The sequence below is a fragment of the Akebia trifoliata genome, chromosome 4, assembly GCF_017979445.1.
Source record: "Akebia trifoliata isolate Shusen 1 chromosome 4, ASM1797944v1, whole genome shotgun sequence".
Lineage (NCBI taxonomy): Eukaryota > Viridiplantae > Streptophyta > Magnoliopsida > Ranunculales > Lardizabalaceae > Akebia > Akebia trifoliata.
Genome location: NC_141378.1, coordinates 3,312,045 through 3,332,686, shown reverse-complemented (window position 1 = coordinate 3,332,686; position 20,642 = coordinate 3,312,045). Strand labels below are relative to the sequence as shown.

The following is a 20,642-nucleotide window of genomic DNA, read 5'->3' as shown; positions in this document are numbered from 1 at the left end:
TTTAAACACCAAACCAGTAACATAAATTTAGGTAAAGTAGAAAACTCAAAACCTTTAATTTCATGAATGCTTCATTTCTATCTTATCAATTGCGACCATCTCAACATCCTCATCCCTGATATGTTCAACATAGGATTATGAAAAATTCACCTCCACAGAATAATTGATACAATTGATCGATAACCATAATAATTAATAATTAACGGAAATATGATTCCAACTAAACATTTCAAGTCAGGCGTTGCTGTAACACTCTTGTCTACATCCTTTTAAGAAAAGGATTTATTGTGTAATCAATTTTATGATTCATACGAAAGGGAGCTCTGTTGGGATTTTGACTCCAAGAGAGGTTTAAGAAATAGCTAATTTCATCAATTTTATTTCCTCCAGTCATAGCTATCCAATGGAGGATCCAATGGTTTGGAGTAGTGAAGATGGTAGGTTGTCCATCAATTCCTTTTAATCCACCCTCGCCTCAATAATTGTGGCGATCCCGACTACACATCATCTGTGATCTAGGATTCTAAACCCCCCTCTCCCAAGTATTTTTCATAGTTTCGGTTGCAGAGTTGTACTAACTTCTAACCGCAGATCATATTATAGGAAAGAATTATAAATGGTCCGTACCTCCTTATGAAGGTTATTGAAAAGAATGATAAATGGATCACATCCAGATGCAAGCCCTTCAACTAAAATAAACAACCACCAAATATATCTTAAAATACTCCTCCGGGACCAATGTTTTGCAGCAGAAAATTGGGAATCAAGATTGCTAGGTTCTAATTCAATGCAAAATTCAAAGTAAACAAATAGAAATTTTACAAGAAAGAAACCAACTCCTCACTGAGTATTCAAAACCTGTTGGCTTGCATGCCATTCTCACCTCATCATTGCATAGATTATCACTCAGCGCTTTTCTTTTTCTTCTTTTTGTCTTTCTTCTTGCTTCTTGTTTCAGCTTCTTCTTCCTCCTCTGCTTCTGCTTGCTTCCTCTTCTTCTTCTTCTCCTTTTCCTCCTCCCCTTGTTGTTCGGCATTCTGATCCTCATTTTGTGAAGCAGACTTCTTTTTCTTCTTCTTTTCTTTGGTTTCCGTCTCTTCTCCTTCTGGTTTCACACTTTCAACACCATTGCTTTGCAAGTCAATGTCCTCAACCTCCACCTTCTTCTTCTTCTTCTTTTTCTTTTCCTTATCTTTGTCGCCTGTAGCAGTAGCCGCCTCTTCAGCTTCCTCAGTCCGAGGGAGTTCTACTTCTCCATGTTTCCTTTTCTTTGGGGTTGTCTCTGCTTCTTGATAGTCTAGTTGCTTGGCTGCTAGTTCTGTTGTTGGCTTGAGCACCACGTCAGCTGAAGTGTTGTAAGTCTACATATACATACAAAGTATCAGTAAAGTATCAGTAATTGCCTATGCGTCCGACTAGCATTACTAACTTAGTAAGATTTCAACTCTTACTAAGGGTTGCTGACCTCACCTTGTAGCATCCAAAAACATGATCCAATGCCACAGAATCGTAGAGAGAACAAAATTCTATGAACTATGGAAAAAAAATTCAAATTTTTTTTTATTTTTCACTGTTGAATTTTAGTTTTAAATTTGGGAGTTATGTGAAAGTTCAGTAGCCGTCCATTTTCAAAACCTTGGACTAAAAAAAAAACTGTTATTGAAATTCCTTTTTTTTTTTTTTTTTGGAGGGAGATCTGAGTTTCTCCATGAAATCTATGGAGGGCTGTAGTGTTGGATTGCCAATGTGGTAATCCATGTGAGCTCAAGGAACCTTAGTTAGAGTTCAAATCTTACCAAGTTAGTAAGGGAAGTGTTTTTCATTGTCTATATAGAAAAGGGGAAAAAAAATCAAAAGCAAACATGGGAACAAATCTCACACCTTCGCAGCAGTGATCAATGCTCCTGCACCCATTTTGCGATCCTTGTCGTAGAATTCAATCTTGGGCTTGCCTTTAGTTGATCCAGCTGAACGACCCAATTCCCTGCCCTCAAGATTCCTCAACCGTGCTTCAAGCTACTCAAGCGATACACAAACAGAAAAGGCTATAAGAATAAAGAATCTAACAGCATATTCGACTAAAGGCGCAAGCATAACCATATTACCTACCTTGGCTCGATTCTCCAGTCCCATGGAATTATCTTGACCATCTCCAAGAGCATCATATCGGATGGCCAACGCCGCCTTGGCAGCAAGAGATCTAGAGATTTTTCCCTTTAGTTTTGGGGCAGCCTGCCCAATCAAAGATGCATGGTAGATAAGCCCATATTTGGGGGTAGCATGCTTTGTCTTCAGAGCTCTGAAGAGGGCCTTCTCAGCACCAAGAATCTGAACAGTACTCCCAGGTTGCTTTGCAAGATTCAACAAACTGCCGCCATGTGCGATGAGACGAGCTCCAACTAGCTCTCCTACAAGAGCAGTGAGATTTGGGGCTACTGTGTTCATTCTGCTTTTCAAGTAATCATACAGTTGAGCTCTATACTCTGATAGGGCCAAAACTTGATCACAAAGCTCTTTGATATTGATCAAATCTAGGTCACTAACTTCAGTACCCATGGATATCACTGCTGCCTCTTTCAGCTCTGTCTCAACCTCTTCAGTTAATATCTGTAGAACCAACAAAGTTAAATAGTGACACATTTATGACATTCTCTCTCTCTCTCTCTCTCTCTCTCTCTCTCTCTCTCTCTCTCTCTCTCTCTCTCTCTCTCTCTCTCTCTCTCTCTCTTCATATAAAACAATGGAGCTGATGCTTTACCTCGGAGAAATCAAGATTTGCAGCATTTGTACGATTACCCATCAGCTTCACTGACTTCGCATACAGGATGTTGTCTTGTACAATCTTTGCAAGCTCTGGAAAATGCCAACCGTACCATTCCCTAACCCTCATTGCATAAGTGTTAAGCTCTTTGTCTAGATCATCCAATAAGCCAATGGCCTGAATGATCATTGTATCCACCTAAAGAAAATGCAGGTAACATTCAAGTCACAGCATCAACAACCCATTTTGTTGGCCATGAAAAAATAAACTAATGAAAGAACATATTGGGAAACAATTGCATTCCCCTCAATAAAATTCAACATGAAACATTCCATGTTTAGCAATGTCATGAAACGGAAATTTCCAAAATAAAAGTGAAGGATTTTGATCTTCTTTTTTTTTGATAGGTGGATTTTGATCTTTTAAGAGTTGTGAACAAATCTAGAGATGACTGCACCCATAATTTGTGTGGATTTTAATTGGCAGTGGAAGTGAACAAATTCAAGTCACTAAAACACAGATGATTTTCTGGACCACCATATATGAAATAAAAAGGACTAATTGCATGAGGAACAAATAAAAAAGAGCAAATTTTTCTAAAATTGTAAAACTTCTACTGAAGCAAGTATTTCTCCCTTTCCACTGCAACAAAAATGTTTCTGGCAGAAGAGCCATATCATGAGAAAAGACAGATTCTTAAATCATTATCCAGAGCATGCTCCTTGAGCTTAATAAGAAAAGCAGTAGGCAGTATAATTGGATTTTTTTGAAGTCCAAAGGTTAAGGTTTTCTAAACTAAAGCAAATATTCACCTTGTCAGGGCTGAATTTTAGCTTGTATCGGGACAGACTATGAGATAAACCCAAGCTCATTGGAGCCAAATCTTGAACACCTAGCCCAGATATGAGTTCAGTCAACTGGCTTCGCACTCCCCTCATCAGCTCCATTACGGCATTATTGTGGACACATTCTATTTGCTGCAAAATTAAAAAGGAAAGGTTGATCAAAATGACATGGAATGAAAAAGGAAAGAAGAAACTAATAATCCCATATCAAACTACTTATATTAGTAAGGCAAAGACAAACCAATTTTTCTTTTATCAAGTTCCCAAGTTTTGTATCGGCAACTGCTAATGTTTCACCCTCACAGTGAGCACGTAAGAACTTGCGAAGACCCTTGCTGGGCTTGCTATCAATCAATAAGGTTGCTGCAGATAAGGCTTCAGATGTGTTCTCAAACTTGGTAAAAGCTTTCAACTTCACTACCTGATAGCAATATTAAACCATACAAATGAGTTTGTGGATGTAGAAAAAAGTTTACATAGAACAAGAAATAACATTCCAACAAACCAGATCAGGATTCAGAACACGCACGCACGGGTCAACAGACACACACACACAAATAAATTCAGCTCCAATCTTACTGCATAGTCCAAGTTGGACAAATTGTCCCTCAACCAAGTAAAGAAAACCTTGCTACTTTAGTGAAGAGTTGTTTTTTTTGGACAAGTGTAGAAACTTTATCGATAGATAAAAAAGGTAAGAGACCGAGAAGGCCACTCTACAAGGGAAACGAAGAAGAGAGGGGGGAAAAACAGCTTGAACCCCAAGAACCACAAACACCCAGGGGCCTACGCCTTACAAAGAAACAGAGGAGAGAGGGGGGAAAAAACAGCCTGAACCCCAAGAACCACAAACACCCAGGGGCCAACGCCTTACAAAGAGAACCCCACTTGGGAACAAAATCTTCAAAAAAGACCTCTTCAAAATCTTTGCTAAGTTTGCTTGAAAACTTTAGAGAAGAGTTTTGAAGCATTGATTAGGAAAAACTCTACTTAAATATATTCTCATGATGTAATATGTTCATTGCCTAGAAGTCTAAAAAGTTGACATCTAAAGTCACATGCTCTCATAGGGATCATATGGTAATTAGGCAAATGGGCTGATTTTTGGTTAGGAGATCTTGGCGGAGGATCTCCTAACCAAAAATCAACCCCTTTTGAAAGTTCTAGCGTTGTCAAATGTTGCACTCAAATTAATGGTGTAAATAGATGGTCTATTTTGTGTTGGAATATGCTTATTTTTTGTTGATGATGATCTCCACGATAAGGATAGTATCCTCACTAAAAACCATTGCTTGACCCATCCCTGTGTGTGTACATGAAACAAAATGCAATCCAACCTGACTCTTTATTTTGAATCTTTTTTTCAGATGTGTTGTATTTGAGCAGACCCTATACACCACTTCTCCCTTATAACTCCTACACAGATTGATGCAGGACTATGATGCCTAAACTAGAAGATGGGTCTGAAATCAAGGGTACATTTAGGCCTGATATCTCCATCACAGATAAAGAATATAAACGACAAGAAATGATAAATAATGAACAATTAGGTGGGAAAATATGCTAAAAGTCACCTGTCTAGCTGAATCTGATGTCGAGAACTCCTTCCACAAGTCCTACAACAATAAACTCAGATCATTTAGAGGAACAAATACAGCTTACATAGAACAATCCAAACAAAACTTGATGCTAGTTACCTCAACTTTAGAGAGCTTCCCTTCATCCAATACTTTAAAGAGAGCGAACCCCGCAGGAGTTTCGAACAATACAAGCATTTTCAAACCCAAAGAAGCACCTACACATAATCCACCCATTCACCGTCGTTACTATTATACATTAAAAAAAAAAAGAATTACATAAAAATAATGACCTCTTTGGATTGTTGCGCCAATGGTAAAAATGGCGTTGCAAACAGTCCCTGACTCATTTTCCTCTACGATTCTAAAACCCCATTTTAAGTAGCCACTAAAAACCAATCACCGAGCTAAAGATTTGCGGAATATATCAAAGAAAATTCTAAAAAATATCAAACTTGAAGATCAAAAAGTCACCAGAGTCTAGAATTTTCTCCTTTAGGTTTAAAAGGTTCTACGTTGGGTGTTTATGGGATTATCAGCTTTGAACTCTGAGAATTGAAACCATCATCTTCAATTAGTTATTCAAAAGTTCAAGAGAAAGAGAGAGAGAGAGAGAACTATAGGAGATTAGGGTTTCTAGGAATATTTTGCAAGTATTAGATCGAATACGAGTTAGCATTTTTAAATGATCATATCGACATCGGAGTAACTTGTGGTTGTTTTAATGGAGATTTTGGTTGGCAAAATAACAAAGAAAAATAAAATAAAACCTTTAAAAGCTTACCTCTTCTCTTCTGTGTTTCTTTCAACAATCGAAACACAGAGAGAACGAAAGAGACGAAGATGGAGAGCCTTTTATGTTCTAATAGCGGAGGCTTTCAAGTCCCACTTCTTGAGCCAATATTTAGGGTTTTAGGGTTTTTGACAATTGGTGGACAGAAGCAATCTACGGTACAACGCAGATGGACACAATAACTGTCTAGCACATCTTAATACATGCCAGATGGTTTTGAAACCCACTTTCTCGTCTTGACTCACGAGTCACAATCTTACCAATCCATTACAAAAAATCTTGCTCACCTCACCCATTTCATTGTCTTCACCCACTAAATAGTGGGTGAAGGCAGTAATTTTAATTTTAATGCCTTCAACCACCGAAATAGTCCCAAGTCATGTTAATAATATGTTTGTCGGGCCAAGAAGAAACTCGAGCATCCTATTCATACGATACGAAGGTTGTGAATGAACCTTTTGATTCAAATTCTAGTCTATATTTCGAAATTATTATAAGGACGGAATGTTCATGATCAAGTGCTCCAAAATAGAGTAATTACATTCTAATCAAAGAAAAAATCTTTAAACTCTTTAAACTGTTTAAACCAAAAGAATAACAAATTCAAGATGTTGAAAAGAAACTCTTGTAAGTTACTCTTCTTATCATCGAATATGCATGAATTCCTTTCTTTTCACAAACGTAGCATTGGTAAATTGTGATCTTGATTAGGACTGGCAATGATCAAAATATACCCGATGTTCGAACCGATCTAAAAAATATGAAAAATCGGATTCAAATTGAAATCTTAGATTCGATACAATTCGGATCGAATTCGAACGTACCGCAATATGAAATTGCCTCAACCCTTTTCACTAAATAACAAAATGAGTCCGATTGAAAAATTAGAGATTTTCTGATAACTGAGAGTCGTCACCTAATTTAGGTCTAGGAACAAAAAGTAACTCTAAAAATGGGTTAGGATTGATCTACGGATAAAAGAAATAGGTAAAGGGTTAAATTACGATTTTCGAAAGGTGTTAGGCAACAAACCCTCTTGATCAAGATAATCGGTCTCTATTACCATCTAAAACTATCATACGATCAATATGCAAATATTAAAATCCAGCTAGGGTCAAATCATCATTAAATTATATTGAATTTGCTAAACAAGTCTCACAACTAATATTCTCTCAAATATTATATGATTCTTCAAACTCCGCACAAAAATGAAAAAATTTGAAAAATCCTTAATTATATATCACATGATCTAAAGTCAATTAGAAATCTACATATGCAAATATTTCTCAAATTGACTAAAATAAGAATTTGCGAAAATTCTCCAAATTAGAAAATCATAAACGTGAAACTGCTAAATTAGCAACTTATGAAGTTTTAAATGATAAATTTGAAATTTCTGAAATTTGAAATTTATGAATACATGATGAGTTCCCAAATTAGAAATTTATAAAAATAAAATTTTCAAAATAGAAAATTACAAAAAACATGAAATTTCTGAATTAGAAAGTCATAAATTTCCATTAACATGACATTTCTAAATAAGAAAAATGCAAAACTCTCAAATTGAAAAATCACAAAAAATGTGAAATTTCTAAATTAGATATTTATGAACATGAATTTTCTTATAATAGAAAATCATGAATTTTACAAAACAGAAAATTTTAAAAATGAACTTTCCATAAGAGCAATTATGAATAAGAAATCTTCTAAATTAGAAAATTATGAACATATGACAACTCAACAAATCAGTAAAATTCAATATCACACAAAACAAAAAATTGACGAAATATGAACGTACATGAATCTCAAAATTAGAAAAAATCAAAATCATGTAAAATTATCAAATCAGGAAAATTAAGAACATATTAATAAATTCATGAATCGGAAACTCATACATGTCAAAATTTTAAGGTGAGAACCTCATGAACACATAGCAAACCAGCAAACCCATAATTCATACACATAAAGTTTTTGAGTCAAAATGTTATGAATACGTGGCAAATCAACGAATAAAAAATCTACATATATGTAAAATAAAAATAAAAATAAAAAAACTAAGAACACGTGGTAAATCAATGAATCATTAATTCATACATATATGCAAAATTTTCGAATAAAAAAAATTAGGAGCACGTGGCAAATCAACAAATCAAAAATTCATATATACATGCAAAATTTTTGAATAAAAAAACTAAGAACATGTGGCAAATCAGCGAAATAAAAATTCATATTTATGTGCAAACATTTTTAATCTAAAAAATTAAGAATATGTGAAAAATCAGTGAATCATCAATTCATACATATATGCAAAATTTTCGAATAAAAAAATTAGGAACACGTGATAACCATTATGAACGCATTAATAAAGGTCGGGCAATCATCAATATGAAATACAAACGATAAGAGGAGAGAAAGAAGAATAAGAAGATAAATAAAATAAAACTAAACTTACCTCTACGACAAAATGGTGGTTGCGATGCGTTCCTTCAGATGCAACTCGAGTTGACTTGCGAGTATCGTCGATAGAAGAGGGAAAACATAATGACCACTAAGTTAAGAAAGTGTTGTCTTGAGACAAGGACGAACGAAGAAGACTGACATTAGGATGATGAAGAAAATAATAATAAAAAAATGGTAGTCTATGTAGTAGGGTTGTTCAAAAGAAATAGAAGAAGTGATGGCTAGGGGAGCTGTTGGGGTGTTTAAAAATAAAAGATGGCTGGGAGGCATTGGCAGAAGGAGATAAGATACTAGGGTGATTGATAATATGATCTTATGCTACTCAATAAGTTTAAATGGAAAAAGAGAAAGAGAATATGATCTTATGCTACTGAACCCGTGGCACGTTGGTGGGTGATTGATAATTGATTTTCAATTTTCGATTTTGATTGATTGATTAAGTTAAAATTTCAAATGACTTTGGTAAATTAATTTTTAATTATCAATTTTAGTTTGATTAAGTTAAAAAATTTATTTGATGGGTTAATTATTTTTAATTTTTAATTTTTATTGATTGATTAAATTTTATATTCAATTTGATTGTTCAATTAGGTTTTAATTTCAATTCGATTGATTGATCGGATTTTAAGTTCAATTTGATTTAAAATTTTCAAGTTGGTCATTTAATTGAACTTAAATCTTTTCAATTTTGGTTGTTTTATTTGATTTTGATTGTCTTATTAAAGTTTGGTTTTTGTTTTTGTTGTTTCATGTGATCAGTTAGTACCCTTCTATGTAGTGGAAATCGTAGCTTTGTATTAAAATATTCGTTATTTTATGTGAAATATTTTAATTTCCCTAAATGTAGGATTTATAGATTTTCTCGATGTACGTAAATATTATCGAAAATTTATTCTTAATAATATCTTTCTAGGAATCAAGGTTTCTAAGTCAAACATCAAGGGGCATTTTTGTCATTTTTGTAAAGTTTGATTTTTTTTTTTGTTTCATGTGATCGATTGATACTCTTCTATGTAGTGGAAATCGTAGCTTTATTTAAAATATTCGTCATTTTATGTGAAATATTTTAGTTTTCCTAAATGTAGGATTTCTAGATTTTCTCGATGTACGTGAATGTTATCAAAAATTTATTCTTTATAATATCTTTATAGGAATCGAGGTTTTTAAGTCAAACATTAAGGGGTATTTTGGTCATTTTTGTAATTTTTCATAAGATTATCCGTTTTCATCAATTTTAGTATCGTCAGATTCAAAATCACATTTCGAGATCAATAAAGATATTTTCGAGATATTTCAAATATGTAAGGCCCTACAAGGGGTATTTTTGTCATTTTATAGAATTTTATGAATTTTAACGTGAGATTTCTTTCAGTCTCAACGCGATTATTTATAAGTCTTAAGGTCACATTTTCCTAACGTCGTGATGTTTTTAGGTTATCAAAATGTGTAGCGAACTTAAACGTATGCGTTTGCTAAATCGTGTGTAAGGTGTAGCGATTTTAAGCGTTCGTAAATTTCTACGTTGAATCATAATGAGTACGGGAGATAGAAGGACTAGAAATAGAAAGATCGAAGACAATACTCTCAAGCCTTTGAGTTTTTTACAGTCATCATTAGGAATCCACCATAACCAGGTGATGGATCGCCAAATTAGACGGATGCAAAAATGGGTCAGGATCAAGGGACATATGAAAAAACATATGTAAAAACAATGTAACATTAATAAATTTTCAAAATATAGGTTAGAAGTTTCGAATTGAGCTGATTTTTTGCGAGGATGATCTCTGTGATAGGGAGATCATTAAAAATAAATAAAAATAGTCAAATCTAAAACTTCTAACCCTATTAAAAGTGATTTAGAATGTGGACCGTCGATTTTTTTGCCAATTTTTATCAATAATTTGTAAATCACTTTTGATGAATTTAGAAATTTCAGATTGAGCTGATTTTTTGTGAGGATGATCTTCTCATCATAGTGACCATTCTCGCAAGAAATCAGCTCAATCCAAAACCTTTAACCCATATTTTGAAAAACCATTGTTTTTACGTATGTTTTTACATATGTCCCTTGAACCGCTATATATATATATATATATATATATATATATATATATATATGTTTATTTTCTACTAAAATGGTCCCCTAGTCATTAATAACTTTAGATGTTTGGTAACGGATGAGGACTGTTTGGACATACTTCGCAACTTGTTCCACATTTAATTGGAACCACTTATCCGTATTAGGTAAATGTGGTGGGACTATGTTATAAATTAATACAATAGGCCGACTTGATTAATAACTTATTAAACTGAATAATATTTTATGATTATCTTTTAACCTTAGCTTTGATTAAATTTTTTTTATAATCCTTATGTATCATTAACCGAACACTTTTTTTTTTGTAGATATACTTTTAACACACATCCACTCGAGTGACAACTAGGCGGTGTTGATTCAACTAAATTAAATTTCAAAGTGACTCATCGATGAAACTAACTTTTTTGTTTCGTAAGATAAAATTTATTGATGTGAGGACAAGGAGTACTCCTCAAAAAGAGTACAATCGAAAGACTAAAGAACTCTATAATTATATCATCCCACATCTAAAAATAAAATCTTTAAAGAAAAAACCTTTAAACTCCTTGAATTGTTTACACCAAAGAACAACAAATTCAAGATGTTGAAAAGAAGCTCTTGTAAGTAACTCTTCTTGCCATCGAATATGCATGAATTCCTAGTTCCAAAGCCCCACTAGGATTTGAGACTGACTTGATGCTCAATAGTAGAGGCTCATGTATGCTTCTCTTAAATTGCATGTCATACACCCCGTATAATGAACAAGGAAACACAATCAATGAACTAGAGTTGAAGTAAGTGTAAGTCAAGTAAAAGAAAATAGCTTTGGCGAGCTATATTTGAGATTCCGGTCTCAATGAATGAATGTTCAATTTAAAAAGAAAATTCCCGAAGATAGAAAACAAGGGTAAATGTAAAAGTTTTTCGCATGCTTCTAAAAAATATGATTGGGAGGAAAAAAAAAAGATTTTAGATCACACATTATCATGTATTTCACATTCAAAGTACATACATAAAAAAATGAAAATCTTACACAATGCAATATCATGTATCTAGAAATAAGTCTTGATCTTCTTTCCCTTTTGCTGGATAATTTATAGGTAAGACGGCTTAATTATAATTGCATATACATAATATTTAAATCTGAGCATGGGAACAGAGAATATGTATATACACACATAATACAATCACATGTATATCATATATACAAAACAAATCACACTAAGGTGCATCGGTTAGTCCCATGCATGCACATTTTGGTAGGCCCATGGGATGGGTTTGGGATTGGCGACGGAGATCTGAACACGTAACACCTCATGAATGGCTCCTCGGTGAAGCACTCCAAGGACCTCCTCTTTTGCCAATGCAAGGTCTCCCAGAGAGACCCTCCGAGAGTGGGACTCATCACGTAGGCGAAAGCCATGAAACCACCTGCCCAGCTTCCACCATCGCACGCACACTTGCCGCTCCGATACATGGCAGTTCCAAAGGGCTTCCACAACATAGTCTACCTGCCAATGACGGAGATGCTAATATTCAATAGTGTTATTCAGAGTACCCAAAAATTGAAAATTCAGTGAGGATGCCCACCCAGTGTGATCTCAATACACCAGATCAGATGCGCTAACTAGTAACCATGAGTTGTAATTAAGGGACTGTATAATTGCAAAGAAAATGTTTTCTCACAAAAATGGTCCTGAAAAATATATATTTTTTCCTTAAATGTTTGCATGTGTTTGATTACATCTAGGAAAATGTCAAGAAGAGCATTGCTTTTAGTTTTGGAGGTGGGGATAATTATGAGAGAAACGTTATGTTTTTCCTGCCCTAATGAGAAAATCAATTTTCAAAGGGGGTGGAGAATATTTTCTCATGGAATATGATTTCCCTAAAAAATGAGCATATCATACACCTACAAATCACATTTCCCCAGAAAAACCAGTTTCCCTAGCAATTATAAAGAGCCCAACCCTAAACTTTGGTGATAAGGTTTTGATGACTATAATGATGGAAAGCAATACTACTTAACAGTTGATATGTGTGCCTGCACTAAAAATATAATTAAAACATCTACTGAGGGTGCAAGCATTACATGTGTGTGCACATCATGGTTTAATCACTTAGCCGAGTCAGCTCAGTTTTGTCTGGTGCAGAGAGGAGTAATCAAGATTTGACTAAGCTAGTCCACAACCATTTTTCTGTCAAAATATTCAAAGGACTGTGCAGAGGCATATTGGCTTATGTCCTGAGCAATGCTACCTGAAGATTTCAAAGTGGCACTTTTAGGGTTTTTTCTTGTTCTGGACATGTATCGACATGCGTATCCATGTGTCCCACACATTGTGACATGCAAGGGAATGTTCCCTTACGTTTTAATGTTTTCCTATAAAAAAATGATTTCTTTCCAGCTTCCATACAGTTAGAATTGTATTTTTCTCTTTCTTTTTATGGGTTAGCTGGAATTGAACCCATGACCTCAAAGTTGCTTTGCAATATTTCAGAACAACTGAGCTATGGGGTCTAAGCCCAGTTAAACTTGCAAAGTTGCTAAACACAACTATAGCTGTTTGATATTATACATCTACTTATATTTAATGCTATTGGATAGCTCTATGTTATAAGGAAATATTTCATTTTTTCTTTCCTTATTTTCATTTTTCAAAAACTTGCATGTTAAACATAGCTACATTGTATGGGCAGTGTCTCAAATTTTCAAAAGTAGGATGTTGAATTTCGATACATGGTGTCATTGTCACTGTCACATAGCCATCTAGAGATGGGTTTGGACCTCATTTTCTGTACATTAGGGATTGAATCCCCTTCCTTACACATTACAAATTATGAAAAGAGACAACCACGATCTTCAAACTATAAACGGTAGAAGCGGTAATGGAGGGTCAGTGTTTACCGGTACTCCAAGCCAGAATATGGAGTAATGTAAGCCAATCAGGTTAAGCAGCACAGTCTGCTTTGATGAGAAGAGAAACATGATGACATCCTTAAATCCCAGCTCCATCGAACAGAGGTTCTCAATTGCTTTCAGATAATCTCTGACCTCAAGTGATTCACCTGATGCGCACTGTTCCACAAACTTAACTATGGCAGTAGCTCTACCAGCCATCTCATTGTGCTGTTTGATGTAAAAGCTCCTCCATCCCTATAGTATTGAAAGCATAATTACAATCCATGTTAATCTGAAAACTCAAACTATCAAATTATTACTTGAGATTTAAATTTATAAGTAACCCAAAAAAAAGAAGTAATAGCTCCTACATCCCTATGGTATTGTAAGCACTATCACAATCCATATAATCTAAAAACCCAAACTATCAAATTAGTACTTCAGATGTTAAATTGAGAAGTAACCCAATTTGCACTCGCACCATAGGAAATTGAGATATTTAAGACCTTTTTTTCAGAAAAAATTTACTGCAAAATGGGGATTCAAATATTCACCAAAACTAAAATTTGAAACCTACCATCCATCACCTCCTCAGCCCTCCTCCCCCCCCCCCCCCCCCCCCCCCCACACACACACACACACACTCCCCCCAAAATTGAAAAAAAAGAAAAGAATTAAAAGCCCCTCCATCCCATCGTTCAACTTCATTGTGTTAACTCTAGGGTTACCAAGAGGTGACGATAGATACCCATAGTTTCTCTATTTATAATTGTTCTCTCTTAAAAATTTCTTCTAGATAATTTGCGATTGTTTCAGCTCAAGAAGAGTCAAACTTTGATTGATGGAAGAGATGTCTCAATATAATCAGGTCAAAGTTTATAAAAATCATGATGTTATGCTAGATTTTATTCATTATTTCTTCTTTGAATCTCACATAACAAAGGAAAAAAAACATTGTAATTCAACTTCCAGGAACATTAGAAAAACGAAAAAAAGATGAATTCAATAATATATAACATAAATTTCAAAAAGGAAAAGAAATAGAAACCTTTGGAGACGAGGATTGTTCGTCGATATCTTCATCTGAGGAATCTTTGCTTTCGATCACCATTAAATCCAACGAAGGCCATCTATCCCTAGAGAGAGAACCCCATATGAAATCCGAGGCGCACAATTTGCGCCAAAACCTAGAGCAACTGCCCAAAGCGCAGACATCCGAAACCTTTCTTCCATGAAAAACCCCAAAAAGTAATGAATTGGATGAAGAATAAAACAGGAAAAAAAAAAAAAAACCTAGTAAGTTAATAACATAAACCCTAGAAAATCCAAAGAGAGAGAACCTGAAGAAAAGACGCGATGTTGAGGGCAATATCGTCAGGAAGTGAATTTTGGTTCCACTCCCACTGTTTCATATTTGCAGATTTCTGTCTCTCTCTCTCTCTCTCTCTCACAGAAGACAGATTGTATTTAACGGGAAATGAAGACAAATGACGTAACAGAACTGTCAAGTGTCAAAACAACAAGAGAAGTCAAACTGTCAAACTGAATTGGCGAATGGTGCTTACGTTAACGGAGGCTTAAAATAGAGTTATTTAACTATATACCCCTCTCAATTTTAGTGATTATTTGAGATACACCCAGTCTTTTAAAATTGACGATACACCTAAACCCTTGCCTCTGTTTCCTCTATCAGACAGAGAGTGGTAGTAGTAAATAGATTTAAATGCCCTTGTCTCATCTTTAGAGTATCATCAGAGTTTGAAGCACAGGTATATCTCAAATGTTGACTGAAGGAGAGTGAATCTTAAGATTGAAGACTGAGGGTATTTAAGTTAATTACACAAAATTTAGTGCGTAAACTGGTTCTGATCAAGATCAACTTCTCATCTATATGTTTTTTCCATGATCAACAGTTGCATGATCCTCGATCCTCATGTCAATTATACAAAATTCAGTGTGCACTAGTGAGATTTTTTTTTGGATTTTCATACTTGGGTCTTGATCAATATATCACTGATTTATTCTATAGTGTGATTTGCTTTCCATTCGCACATTATCGCGAATGTGTTCTTCACTTATTTACAACCCCGTGATTTAATGGCTTAACTATCCGCGTCATTATCACCGAGGTTTGGCGTATTGGTTAAGATTGTATCAAATGGTACAAGAGTTAGAACCATAACTTGGGTTTAAATCTCGGGAGGGGTGACTTGGATTAAATTGACGATATTTTATTAAAAAATTGTCATCTATTGTGCATTCGTCATCGTCATCATAACAATGATATTAAGTTATGATGACGATTTTCAAAAAACTGTCTTCTTATCTTTCATGCAGTGTTGTAGATAAAAATGCTTTAGCTTTTGCACCATCATCACCTCAATGCATTAAGTATATTGGTTAGGATCATATTGCTATATCTATCTATAAAAAGATTATTTGGGTGGGTTATGTAATGTTGAGCACACACTCCGAAAATTCTATTATTTGATTAGAACATAACTACATGTTGTACATAGCTAGTAGCATCATCTAGTTTTAACTAAAAGCAACAAAACAGAAAAGAAATCAGAAACATAGAAACAGGTAGAAGCAATAATAGAGGTACAACTTGACGTTCGAAACTAAAAACATGAGGAAATGGAGAGATCCTTGTGCCATTGATCCATTAAACTTGATATTGTTCTTATAGAAACTGGCCATTATACTTTCTTGCAGCCTCTCTGCTGTCTATAATTGGTGGTGAAGTCTTTACTTTTGGCACCACAGGTACATTAAATTGACGTTTCGGGTCCATAGAATTTGATGTAGACTTTGTTGCATCCTTTAAGTTCTCATTGGCAATGCCTATATTATTTGCTGGATTAGGTGGCGTTGCCCAACCAAGACGACTTGGCCTAGTCCATCCACCCGTACTTATCATAGTAGGTTCCTGGTTACCATTGAAATTTGGATCGTGAAGAGTGTTACCACTTGACCCATTCAATCTATTGGTGCCATTGTCAATGTGCCCACCATGGCTATTGGAATTGGGTTTGTGATGCCAACGAATGCTGCTTAAAAGACCTGTCTTACTTGGTCGACTTGCTTCCATTTGGATTTGTGGGGGTCGGTTGTGAGATAGAGTTACAGGCTTACTCCATCCTTTGTTCCTGTGGTTTTGGAAGTTGTTCTCCTCGGGCGCGGGCCTTCTATCCATGTAAGAGAAGTATGAGATTAGCTAATTTATCAAAAAACTCTCACTTCCTTCTTACATAGAGAAGGCGCGAAGAGTCTCCTTAAATAGGACTCTTAGGAAGATGGGCAAGATTCCTTTAAGTGCCTTTCAAAAAAAAAAAAGATTCCTTTATAGTGCCTCCACCCAAGAAAGTGTGACTTTTCTATAGATCTCTAGATTCATTTTTCTTGAATAATAAATTTTCTGTTTAGCAAAAAGTAACTTTATTTGTTTTTTTTTTAAATATGTGAATGTGTTCCAGTGAAGATTGAAATGTAACCCACATTAGCTTCCCAGAGAATAAAGAGAAAAGCTATGGAGAATTTCTTTTAATTCATCTATTAATGTGAACTTCTCATGGTGCTTTTGCTGAGTAGAATATTAGAAAGGGAAGAATCCAAGCAACGCTGCCAAATGAACGTTAGGTAGCATTACAAGGGAATTTAAATCTGTGAAGAATCAGATGTGGAGTGTAGATTTGTTGTCACTTTATTGAGATTATGATATATTCAAATGGAAACCACAGGGGTTGGCTCAGTGGTAAGATTAGTGCCGAGGATGGCTCCCTTTGGTCGTTTGTTCAAAACTTGGTGGCCTCCTGGATTCAAAAATGGTGTGTTCAAAAATGGATTCAGGACTTGACTTGACCAGACAGAAAGAAGTAACAGGTCTCCAATGCTTCCACGAATAATTAATCTAATAATAATGATTCATAATGAACAAAAGCAATGTCGAACCAACTCCACCCTCGAAGGGATCTCTCTTCATTCTGGTCCCCAATGCCTTGGTTCCACTGCTTCCCCTTTCAAGGTGAGAAGACATTTCATTTTGGGTACTTTGTTAAGGCAAAACAAATATAGTTTTCTTCATATAATTCCTTGTGGTTGAATAAATAGTGTGGTTATTGTTGTGCAGAAGCGTAACAAGGGCAAAAATAAAAGACGAAAAACAATTTCGTGGTTCGGCAATTATAGCTCTTGTTAATATGTCTAGTATTCTTGTTGGGCTTGGGCTTCAAGAGGCAAATCAGAATTGAAGGGAAATTTTTTCCGACCATAGGGGAAAATGTTGTGATCTGTTTTTGTTTTTTAGATTGCTCCATGAGGTTCCTTGCGCTACAAGAGTTGTAGAGGTTTGAGAGTTCGTAATATTTAATCGTTGATAGTGGATTGATCTCCCTCTCCTCTGTGGACATAGTCAAAAATGTGGTCATTAAGTTATGAATTAGCTCAAAAATGTGGTCATTAAGTTATGAATTAGCTTGGTACAGTAATTGTTCATTGTTTAATGGTGCGGTAATGTCAAAGTCCTAAAATAGAGATCACTGTACCAATAGTTGTGCTGGCTGCATTAAGGATCCATGGAAGATCAATTGGGTGACAAGCAACCCAAGGTCTTGAATGTGCCGATTGGGATAATGGTAATTTGCTATTGAGGTTTTTGATTATTCTCCTTTTTTGCCGAGGTGCTTTTGGTGTATTGGTTAGGATTGTATCAAATGGTATTAGAGCTAGAACCATGTTTTGAGTTTGGATCTTGGAAGGAGCGACTTGGGGCCTCAAAAAGAAGGGCACCAGAGTGAGAGCCGTCGTAAGTGGGGCACCATGGACTTAGCTGGAAGGGATGACCCCATGACAAGGAATACATAGGGGGCCCAGAAAAGAAGGGTGCCAAAGTTAAAGTTGATGTCGGCTATGGAGCATTGTAGTGTATTTTACAACCCCAAGAGGAAAAATGCTTAAACTTTCTGCACCATCATCAACTCAATGCATTTGGTGTCATGTATTTATCGATTGAAAGATCATTTGGTTGAATAATACAATATTCGAAGACCCAGTCCGAAAATAATATTAGATGATCAGAACATAACTAATGTTGTACACAGTAGCATCAACAAGAGAGGCCCAACTCGACGATTGACACTAAAACATGAGGAAGTATAGATATCCTTTCCGCTGTTTATCTATTCTGCTTGACATTGTTCTCAAGGAATCTAACCATAATTATACCTTCTTGCAGCCTCACTACTGTCTATAATTGGTGGCAAAGTCTTCTTTTTAAGCACCACAAGAATTGGTACAGTAAATCGACTCTCGGGATCCATGGAATTTGATGCAGACTATGTCATATCCTTCAAGTTATCACTGACAACTTATAACATTTTCTGGTTTAGGTGGCATTGCCGAACCAAGACATCTTATATGACAGAAGCATGGCATTAGTTATTTTATCAAAAAACTCACTTCTCACATAAAAAAGGCGCAAAGAATCTCCTTAAATCGGACTCCAATTAGGAAGATTTTCTCTTACACTCGTGGAAAATGGCTGCAAGATTCCATTTACAGCTCCCCCCTCACACACACACACACACACACACACACACAAAAATTCCTTTACAGTGCTTCCACCTAAGAAATGGGTGGTATTGAACATATTATATTTAGCTAATGAGTGTACATTTTATATATATGTTTCTCTAGATTCATTTCTCATGAAGAATTATTATTATTTTTATGTGGAAATTTGTTCCAGTAAAGATTGAAAATTACCTAAAAGTAGCCTCTTTAGAGAATAAAGAGAAGAGCTATGGAGAATTTCGCTGACTTCATTTATGAGTGTGAATTATTCATGGTGATTTTGCAGAGTAGAATATTAGAAAGGGAAGAATCAATGATATAAACAAGGTTGCCAAATGAAGGTTAGGAAGGATTACAAGGGAATTTAAATCTGTCGGAGGATTATGTATGGAGTGTAGATTTGTTGTCACTTTATTGATAATATACTAATCAAATGGAATCCTCAGGAGATGGCTGGCTTAATCGGAAAACTAACGACAAGGGTTTGTTTCTTCTGACCAAGTGTTCAAAACTTGGTTGTACATTAGGAAACTTCCGTGGTTCCGGGCTTGCGACCGTAGGGACTAGTCCCATCCCAAAAAAAACTTAAATGGAATAACTACAACATTAATCTAAATTTTACTTCTTAATGGATAAATCAGCGAAAAGCGAAAATTTGTTGTTCCAATCACTTGCTTTGGTAAAGTATAGCAAAAATAAAAATGTAATTTTTATGTTAAAGAGAAGAAATATTGGGTTTTCTTTCATCTTTTCTGCTGTTTCGTTAGAAGAGAAGAAGAGAGAATATTTCATTTTGGGTTTTTTGTTAGGGAAAAACAAATTTATTTTTCTTCATATATATAATCTCTTTGTGGTAGATTAAGAATTATAACCACCATTGAATCCATCCCATGCTTCACATATAACAAATATACGAGAAAGATTTTTGGGCCTATTTACAGGATGGGCCAGCTCGTGGCAAACATACAGTAGACCTTGATCTCAAACTGTCCAAAACGTCGAAACAAATGAGCCTTGCCGTAAGGTAATTTAGTTTCATATGGAAATTTCTCTCAAGGTGGGAGCTTTAAGTGGTAAATCATGATCTCATGTTTTGGTGTGATTGGTATCGATCATGATGTACAATGGTGTTGATTTCTGTTGATTGATTAAGGTGCGTTCAATGATTCCCATCCCATGATCAACGGTTATTATGGGTTTGGTTCTTTAAGTGGGCCATAGCATCATGATCAGACCATTTTGATGATCACAAGTTTAATGGGACCATCACTTATACGACCTAGATCAATATAATGATTTCTAGAGTCTATACACTATAAAGTATATGTAGCCCAAAAAAATAAAACATGAATCTTGACTTATCATTTGGTATGTGCCATTGGATCCATTTTTTATTTATTTATTTTTTTTTATGGGAATAATTTAAGGAAAATTAACTAAAAGACCCTCATGGAGGGACTTCTTTCTAAATAGTCCCTAAGTTTTCAATGGTTGCTTGGCAAGACATTCAATAAACTTTTTCTTTCTAAATGGTCCCTGGATCTCAGCTCTCACATTTCTCACAATTGAATGCCTTAAACCGTCCAACTCATCATTTTCATCTAAAAATTGGATTTTTGACATATCAATCAAGTTTCAAAGACTCCATTCCAT

At 35.1% G+C, this 20,642-nt stretch overlaps 2 protein-coding genes across 2 annotated transcripts; both read right to left on the bottom strand.

The window, feature by feature from the left end:
* Positions 1 to 690: 690 nt before the first annotated feature.
* Positions 691 to 6,106, bottom strand: LOC147402998 (putative nucleolar protein 5-2). The gene is made up of 9 exons (XM_086438431.1): positions 5,968 to 6,106; positions 5,304 to 5,401; positions 5,181 to 5,222; positions 3,848 to 4,027; positions 3,574 to 3,738; positions 2,759 to 2,959; positions 2,110 to 2,607; positions 1,882 to 2,016; positions 691 to 1,361 (listed from the first exon to the last, which is right to left on the bottom strand). The coding sequence occupies exons 2-9, from the start codon at positions 5,379 to 5,381 to the stop codon at positions 903 to 905; spliced, it is 1,758 nt and encodes a 585-aa protein (XP_086294557.1). The 5' UTR covers positions 5,382 to 5,401; positions 5,968 to 6,106; the 3' UTR covers positions 691 to 902.
* Positions 6,107 to 11,560: 5,454 nt separating this feature from the next.
* On the bottom strand, positions 11,561 to 14,913 carry LOC147402997 (F-box-like protein). The gene is made up of 4 exons (XM_086438430.1): positions 14,756 to 14,913; positions 14,464 to 14,637; positions 13,422 to 13,670; positions 11,561 to 12,024 (listed from the first exon to the last, which is right to left on the bottom strand). The coding sequence occupies exons 1-4, from the start codon at positions 14,825 to 14,827 to the stop codon at positions 11,749 to 11,751; spliced, it is 771 nt and encodes a 256-aa protein (XP_086294556.1). The 5' UTR covers positions 14,828 to 14,913; the 3' UTR covers positions 11,561 to 11,748.
* Between the last annotated feature and the right edge of the window lie 5,729 nt (positions 14,914 to 20,642).

Coding starts and splice junctions, on each gene's coding strand:
- LOC147402998 (XM_086438431.1), bottom strand. CDS start 5,381: ATGCTTGTATTGTTCGAAACTCCTGCGGGGTTCGCTCTCTTTAAAGTA. Junction 4,028..5,180: donor CATCAGATTCAGCTAGACAG/GTGACTTTTAGC, acceptor TATTGCTATCAG/GTAGTGAAGTTGAAAGCTTT. Junction 2,017..2,109: donor GACTGGAGAATCGAGCCAAG/GTAGGTAATATG, acceptor TCGCTTGAGTAG/CTTGAAGCACGGTTGAGGAA.
- LOC147402997 (XM_086438430.1), bottom strand. CDS start 14,827: ATGAAACAGTGGGAGTGGAACCAAAATTCACTTCCTGACGATATTGCC. Junction 13,671..14,463: donor AACAATCCTCGTCTCCAAAG/GTTTCTATTTCT, acceptor TCAATACTATAG/GGATGGAGGAGCTTTTACAT. Junction 12,025..13,421: donor TATTCTGGCTTGGAGTACCG/GTAAACACTGAC, acceptor CGTCATTGGCAG/GTAGACTATGTTGTGGAAGC.